This window comes from Bemisia tabaci, chromosome 3, assembly GCF_918797505.1.
Source record: "Bemisia tabaci chromosome 3, PGI_BMITA_v3".
Lineage (NCBI taxonomy): Eukaryota > Metazoa > Arthropoda > Insecta > Hemiptera > Aleyrodidae > Bemisia > Bemisia tabaci.
Genome location: NC_092795.1, coordinates 9,598,267 through 9,606,776, shown reverse-complemented (window position 1 = coordinate 9,606,776; position 8,510 = coordinate 9,598,267). Strand labels below are relative to the sequence as shown.

General features: G+C 33.2%; 1 protein-coding gene across 2 annotated transcripts in view; it reads left to right on the top strand.

Moving 5' to 3' along the window:
- The window catches only part of LOC109030968 (gamma-tubulin complex component 2), a 44,201-nt gene extending 36,420 nt beyond the window's left edge, over window positions 1-7,781 (top strand). The window contains exons 14-17 of one of the 2 annotated variants that reach the window (XM_019042208.2): window positions 713-856; window positions 1,780-1,866; window positions 3,241-3,413; window positions 4,097-7,781. In XM_019042208.2, coding sequence (XP_018897753.2) covers window positions 713-856; window positions 1,780-1,866; window positions 3,241-3,413; window positions 4,097-4,160 — 468 coding nt within the window. In that variant the 3' untranslated portion in view covers window positions 4,161-7,781. The remainder of the gene's footprint in view (window positions 1-712; window positions 857-1,779; window positions 1,867-3,240; window positions 3,414-4,096) is intronic. The other variant, XM_019042210.2, reaches the window with a different exon arrangement.
- The last annotated feature ends 729 nt before the right edge of the window (window positions 7,782-8,510 follow it).

The window sequence follows — 8,510 nt, the reverse complement described above, 5'->3', positions numbered from 1 at the left end:
ATCGAGTAGGCGCTTCGAAGATCGCCCGATCAGAACGTGATGCGTAATGCGTGATGCGCTCGTATCGTGTAGGAAGTGTGATGTGGTAAGGGTTTCTCGAGTCATAAAAGTGAAACTTGGAAATTTTTTCCGAAATTTTGTGAAAGTCAATCAGATATGCGCAATTCCAGGCATTTTAGTTCTCAGAAAATCTAAAAAGCAAGTTGTAGGGCGTTTTCAAAACAAAAAGTTCAGTTTCTTTTCTTCGTAAATCTTATCATGTTTTCAGTGAGCTATCTCATTTTTGTAGTCGATCTCAAATTTTATTGTGAATCTTGGCTTGACACTCCTGCTTCTTTTTCATTGTAAAATGTGGCTCTGTTTAAAGTAGATTGTTAAATCTTATAGATATTATTGCTGTTCTTTTTTGTCAACTCTGTTATATCATTCTGAAGTTGTATTATTTCTCTCCCTGATTTTTCAACGGGGCCCTAATCTCCTGTCGAAACTGTAAACAAACGTTTAATTAAAAAAAGAAAGAAAAAAACAAACATTGGCCGGGACTGCGTCTACATCAGATTCATCGACCAATTGTTTCTGACCCTGGAGACGACCCTCTTGGCTCTCACAGTTGTTAGTTGAGTTGAAATTTTGCGGTTGGTTGTTTGCAACTGATTTCTCATATTTTGTTGATACTATTAACCAACACATCTCTATTTTTTCTCTGTTGCAGGCAAAGGATATCGACTGCGTCCTGCAGCTGCATCTGCAGTACCTAGAAAAGTCAGCCAATGAGTGCATGTTAATGAACCAATCTTTGCTGGAAAGTATAAAGCTGATCATGTCCAAATGCACGGAGTTCTGTGATTTTATCTTGGTAAGAATTACATCATCATCACCTGTACCTCTGCGAAGTTGAACTTCTTTTGGTTTTCATTTTCTTCACTCTAGCTTTTGGATTTTCAACATTCGGTATTTTCTGTAAACTTCATGGCATCTTTTTTTCCGAAGGGATTGATGGTATTCTGTCCTTTAATTGTTTGGCTACTTACAACTTAGTAAGAAGGTCCTTGGTGATGCCTGAGAAATTTTAAAATCTAAAAGTTCTATTATTAGGTTGGAATATTTTTAGAAATCAAGTCCTCCAAATAATTACTTAACAAGCAAACGGAATGCCCCGTACATGTCTTATAACTGTCCTAGCCCCCCAAAAAACACCTTTTCCATTAATAAATTAACGTTTCTATGAAAACGGAGAATGAAGAATAAAAAATTGTGCAACTTTCCAATCATCGGTTCGTTGCAACAACCTTTGACTTCTTATCTTAAGAGAATCTCGAAGAGATCCAGTGAGAAAAAAAAAAAGAAGAAGAAAATTGAAATTCTTAGGTCCTACAGTTGCACAAATTCTGATGAATCGAATCAATACTTTCATCATGAGTGCAACTAAGATGCATTTTCAAGGACTCATTTATTTCTTCAAACCAAACTTTGTATCTCTGGTTGTGCATTCAAGCAATGATCTATCTCTTGTCATTTCTTAACATTAATTTGAAAGTCAGTGAGCTAATGTCCAAAAACTTAAAGAAAAATTATTTTTCATTAAAATTTAATTTACCAAGTACTTTCTTGAATTTTCTCAGATAATGTTTAAAATGAGCTACAACTCTGAAAGTAGTATGACAATCTCCAGAAAAATCAGGCTCTTACCCTAGTTCTATAGTGCTTTACGTCGAATGTGTGATAATATTTTCTCATGAATTTTGTAAAAATGTGTTTCACTGCTGCTTTACTTCACAGAGTACGTGGAGTTATTCAATGGAGGCTGAACTGAACCCTCTTCTTAGTTCTGACTATGATATCAAACCCTTTGTCCACCGATTTGAGGTGTGGTTCTTGTTTTTTATCCGTGCACATTTAATGTTCACTCTCACACTATCTTCTTATTTAAATTTGTCGTATCACGCTTTTTTAATTTAAAAAACAATTAGAAGTAGATTGCCCGTGTAGTAATTATGTCTTGTAAAATTTTTGAGTTTCTAGGAACTTCTAACACGTTATAATTAGGCTTATTTTAGCATTTGCTTACTAAATTCACCCCTATCAAAGTGTATTTTCCAATTATATCATCGGAGTAAATCAAAAGTGACTAATCATACCGGCCCATTATTGCTTGGGTAGGCCCTTTTTTTCTTCTTTTTTTTGTGTTGTGTAACAGACAAATCTGTCAACAACACCCTAAATATCGACCAGCCCATCTAGATTTTTCCAGGTGTTCCCACCCGCCTGTTTATCCCTGCTTATCATTCCAATTTATCTCACAACAGAAAGTAAAGAGTTTAGGCTGGTATAAACAAGATGTGTCTGTATTTTCTGAGCTAATCAGTTTGAAATATCTCTCCTCAGCAGTTCTTTACTTTTAACAAATAATTTGCCTGTGTACGGGCCGTTGCAAGCGTGCCCAAGTCCTACTATCCTCTAAGAGATCTCATCATTCTTGTAAATGTCCTATTCTTCTGTGTCTAGTTGTTTACTTTGAAATGAAAGTATAAAAGGCTATAATTCAAAGCTAATAAAACTTGACTTTTCAATTTATATCTCAAAAATCTTCATTCTTCCATAGTCTACTTAGAAATTTACCGTTCTTGCCTCTTACGCTTATTTTTTGTTATAATTTTGTCAGCTCATTGTTCCTATTCTTTACTAATTATTTTAATATTTTGCCTTCTTCCTTTTTTGGATCTTAAAAAGTTTGCAACTTTTGATGTAGATAGTTTTTTTTTAAAACATTTAATATTCTGTGAAGGTTTAGTTCGGTATTAAAGTATAGATTTAGTCAGATGATTTTTAAAACATATTTGTTTAATCTTTCTCATCACAATAGTTTTCTTAATTTACTGGAAATTCTACCCACTCAAAGTCAGAACATTTTTTGTAAGATGGCGCAGGATTAGTGTTCAGCAATGGTTATACAAGATAGTTCCTGTCTCGAATTTTTCCGGAAAATGTATGGAATATCCTACCATTCAAATTCTGAATATCCCCTCCTGCTGTTTTCGGTTAAAACCATCATATTCCCGTAGAAAAGCAATCGAGAATGAGAATTAAGGTAGCAAGATATTAATTTTAAGATTGGTTTTTAAATAAAGTGTTTTTTTAAATATTTGAATTCATTTCGTAATCACCATTGCCAATGCGTAAGTCATTTTTTCCCTATTCTCCCTCTTTAATTTTTATGACAACTTTATTCAACATTTCCAGAAACAGCCATCATCATCGATGGATGCTAACTTCAACATTAATGTCACTAGTTTTGAGGAAACCGTCAAGAAACTGGATTCTGCGTTTAACCAGCTTTTATTGGACTTTCTTGATCTGATCGATGGATTTGGGAAAGAAAAACAGTTTTGGAAAATCTCCAATGTTTTCTTGAGGTATGGACCTGATCATTTCTCTTATCTTGTACACATGTTTAAATTCTACTTTATCTATTTAGGACCACCTACCAGGTATCATGAGGCCATGAGTTTACACTTTTTAATACTTTTAGAATTTTGGACGATCCCAGAGACAACCCTCCATTAGAACCTGTAAGTTTCCCAATTCATCAAGTGTAAAAGTATGATTAAATTTTTGAAAAAAAAGTGTCCAAATTTGATTTCGAAGTAGCGTATGATCTTATTCATTTTAAATCAGTCGGAATCTTCTCGTTAAATATTGGCTTACACCTGAAGGACGTTCAGATCTTGATAATTTTAGAATGAGAGTCGGTGTTAATAGCTTCTTTAGGTATCTAACTTGGTAGGACCCTCCTTTCTCCTCCTTTTTACTGATTTCTCTGCAAATCACACCGTAAGATCTGATTTTTCTCGGAATCAAAATACTGTCATTGAGTTTAATGTACATCATTGCAAGTTTTTTGCACCTCTCAACCTGGCATAAGTAGCAAGGCAAACTGTGCTATTAATTTTTAAAATTAATTCATTTTCCTTCATCAGCCACCAACAAACATTGTCACTATTCCATAAGTTGCATGACCAAAGTTTAATTTCGCAAATTGTTTGATCAAGAATTTCAGGAATGTTACCTACATCTATTTTATTTTTTTTTTGTCTAGAGAGAACTTCAATGGCTTTTACGCTGAAGAATTATCAAGATTGAGAACTTCCCAAGCAGATTAGTGATTCATAAGACTGATCCATCATGAAATTTGTTGTCCTCTATGCTTCATCACGGATTATGATAAAACAGAGGAGAAGAACATTATACCTCGTCAGTATTATAAGCGTTTCAACATCTCAGATCTCTGCTTTTCATTGTTTTAACTTTGAAGTGTTTTAATTCTCAGCCACATGAACAGCAACTCATCATAGCAGTGATAAATTTACTGTATGAAAATGAAGGTTCCAGTGCTTTTCTTTGCGCTTAAGAGTACTATTTTTTCTCGGTTGAATAGCTGACGCCTATTCTGAAAAGTCATAATGTTTAATCGACGATCCTTCATTGCTAACTCCCTTCATTTTTAATTCTTTTAACCTTTTCGCGTTTGAGTCAGGGTAGTAACTTCTTGCTGTCTTTAATTTAAAAATTTTGTGTTATAAAGAAGTGTGTGTGGTTTTGGAGTGGACATAGAAAAAAAACTGAAGATGCCAGTAGGCTGGTTGGTCTTTGGTCAATCAAAAAATTAGGGTGTTGCGTTACCTACTGACAGTGTGAGTTTTTTTTATCCATCCCCTCATTTTATTCCTGAATCAAAACTAATTTTCCGCCTTCTAAAAAATTGTAAGTTATTTGCTCTGATGAAGCATTTTCTAAATGCAAGTATGTGAAACTGCTTTTATGAATTATTTTGTTCAAATATTGCTTCACATCTACACACAAAGAATCCTCAAAACTCAAAAGTTACCCATCCAAGTCTGAAGTTTTTTTTTTTTTTTTAAGTCTGTTGTTATTAATTTAATTGGTTTATTCATTTTCTTTTTAATTGATTTTTATTCTGTTTTAGTTGAAGTTGTTTTTAAATTAAATTATGCACTCCTAACAGTTGTTTATCAGAGACTTTTTCACTTATTGATTATATAACTTTCATTTATTAATATGTTTAGATAGAAATGTGTAATCGGCACTCGGCACTTGCTTAGCTTGTCTCTAAAGTTACATTTTATTGTATTCCTATTCTCAAAAGTAGCTGAACATTGTTGGAAGAGTAGCAATATTTAAAAATAAATAAAATAAATAAAAACTCCCTACCATCCTGCCACAAAAATTGTTTATTTGCAACACCTAAGGTCTTTTGGCACTCAGTACCATCATCAAAAGCATAACAAAACTTAACCACAGAGCTTTGTTTGTTGATCTTTTTTAATGTTTCTGTTGTCAAGTTTTGATATGCCTCTGATGATTGCACTAAGTGCTGAAAGACCTGAAGCGCTGTTAATAAAACAATTTTGCAGCATGCTGGTGAACAAATTTTATTTTCTTTTGATTTCATTCTTAAAGAGATTATCAGATCAAATTTACCATGCTACAAAAGTATTTAGTTTCCTTAAAAAGTCTGTGCTACCAATTCTGAATTTCTGGGAGTGCAAAATTTATGTTAAAACATTTTGTGGTATAATTTGTGTCATTTTTCAGCTTAACTTTATCAAATGTTTATGATTTTATATTCATTAAAGGTTTTAAGCGATCAATGAATCTTCTGAACTTAAAAGGATGTTAACCCAAAAATTAATTTTGAGCTCATGCAATGCTCCTTCAAAATCAATCAACAAAAATAAGTGTATGGGCAAATGTATAAAGAACTAAGACTCCACTTTAGATATTTTCAGCTCCTCAACTTTTATTGTGCTTCCATTGAAAAGTTTGGAGACTTAAAAGTTCCTCCTAAGCATTCAGCTATCGCAATTTTATTTCAATTATTAGATCCCTCGATAGTCCATACATTAACTGTGTGGAAACCTCCTAGAAATTAAAGGAGATAAAACCCATCACAAAAACTCCTATTATACCCTAAAATGTTTTTTTGTTTGCATATCATATTAGTAAGTATAATCTGTGTAGCCCTTTAAAAACAATAATGGTATTAAAGAGCTATGCAAAACCAGTTATTACGTCCATTAAATAGTCATTTCTTTGATAATCAAAATTCTTTGGTATTTAGTCAAAAATTGTGTGGTGTCCTGTGATTTTGTGCCAAATATTCCTCCTGCAGGATTTTTTCTAGTTTAATTTTATCGTGTTTCTTCTTTTTTCCCTCTTCCTTTCTTTTACATTTTGTTCGTCCTATGTATTCCTGATTTTATGAATTAATAATGAATTATCCAATCAACTTCTTTCTCTATAATACTTGATTGTCAATCTCTTATTATTGAATTAGCTTTTTGTAACTCTTGTTCTTCAAGTATGAATCTGCATTGGAATCTAGTGTTTTAAAAGGACAAAAATCCTTTTCGAAAAGATGGAAGTTTGAAATTTCATGAGCCCAGGCGTTAATTAAGGATGTATGTAGAAGGTGCAGCGTTTCGAGAAAAATGCATTTGAAAATTTGAAATGGTGTCCCAACAATCCATGTGCACCCATTGGCTAAACCAAAGGTAATTTTTTCAATTCGGGTTTTAAAGTTTTGAAAGCCAGTAATAGATTGAAAAAGGAAAAGAAAAAAAAGTAAAGAAGGGTATATTTCGAGATAAGCCCTTCTCCCGGCATGGTTTTCAATTATTAACAGCAGATGCAAGAGCGCTTACTCATAAAATTTTGGACTTTTCCCTTTTCAAAACTATGAAACTGAGAAAATAGAGGTTTCGTTTTTCAACCATGTTTTCTGATAAGATATGGGTATCAATCATTCTCAAAATCACCATATAACATTGAATTTTACTCTGCAGCCTATAGAATTAAATCCATGAGCTCCATGAAGACAATCGTGTAAATTCCGCTCGTCAATATGTCTTAGATACATTATCAGTTCGAGCAAATTGTGATTATTGTTCATTTCTTCATGCTTTCTTTGTGTGTGTTCAATCCTTGAACACTTTTCCCAGTGATATTTAAAAATATTTATTTACTAATCTAAAAAAAATTGTATGCTCTTCATTCGTCCATCCAAAAGCTATAACCTGTCTCGCTCTCTCTAGTCTTGCATGAATCCCTGTTTTCTTCTTTCCCCCATTTTTCCCTTTTTGTCTCATTTCATAATCTTTTCTCTGTTAAGAATATTCCAATCAAAATATTGTGTGCCATTCAGGATCTAAATTTTTGTTAATCATTTTTAACTTTAATTAACATATTTTATTGGTTTGTTTTTTTTTTTTTTTTTTTTTTTTTTTTTTTTTTCCCTTGTTTAACCATGATAAAATTTGATGTACTTTTTTCATGTAAAACATGTAGGAGAGTACTCCAAGCACATTGTCTCAATACCTTGTCAGATGGCTGTTTTTAGGGCTGAGTCGGTCTGCCCAATATCACTCACTTTTTTTCGTTTTTCTACTCTTAAACAATGAAATCTAGTTTTTCCCCCTTCAGTAAAAGGATCCGTGAATTTTTTTCAGTCTTTACTATAAATTTTATTGGCACCAATGTTTTATTTATCCTATTGTATTTCATAACGCTTCAAAACTTCTGTGTTTTCCATCAATTTTTTTAAAAAATTACTTCCTGTTTCTTAAGACTCCGCTCTGAAAACAGTCTCAGTTTAGGATTTCTGAGAACATTTACCTTCGTCCTCTTTTTTTCAGTCAGTTTACACAAGATGTTAATTTTTAGTATTTGTGCAATCACCAATAAAGCTTTTTGAATTTGTACTATATCTTTAGTATTACCTCAAACTTAAGACCGTAATTTTAAGTGCCTGGTTCAAAACCAAACCTAGAATGTATAAATTAGCCTTTTTTGCGGCTCATCAAAATTTTGAAATACATATTCTAGTAATATGTAATCAGTGGTTACACTACAAAACCATGTATCTCAATTACAGCGTTTCAAAAATTTTGTGACCTTTTTTTAAGGAAAGCTAATCCACATCATGGCTGAAAACTTTTTTCGTGCAATCACGAAATGTTGAAAGAAAATGTGGAAAATTTCATACTCCAATGGTACTTTCTTTTCTTTAAAACAGGTGATAGAATTTATGAGAGATTCAGAAACGCTGCAATTAAAGCTCATGGTTTTTAGAGTCAAACCATCAATATGTGTGTGCCTCTATGAGGGTGAGGGAGAATCGACTAGGCTCTGAAGGGGGAGGGGTGAGAGCTTGATTTCACCCCTATCTTCAATTGACCCTTGATCCCTGTCCCTTGAGTCCGAAACTCAAGGAAAGCCAATTGTGGCCCGGTTGTCTTGGTCATTGCTCTCCTGAACATATCTATGTCGAGCATATTGGAAGGGGCTCTTGAGTAAATAGAGTTCAATTGAGACCTGATAATTGGCGTCCTGAGTGTAGTATCAGATGTGACAAGTCATCCCAGTTATCATGTCGTTCACTGTTTGGATGGTGTGATAGTGGCTAAAAGTTTTTCAATTGTCTCTATCTAGCT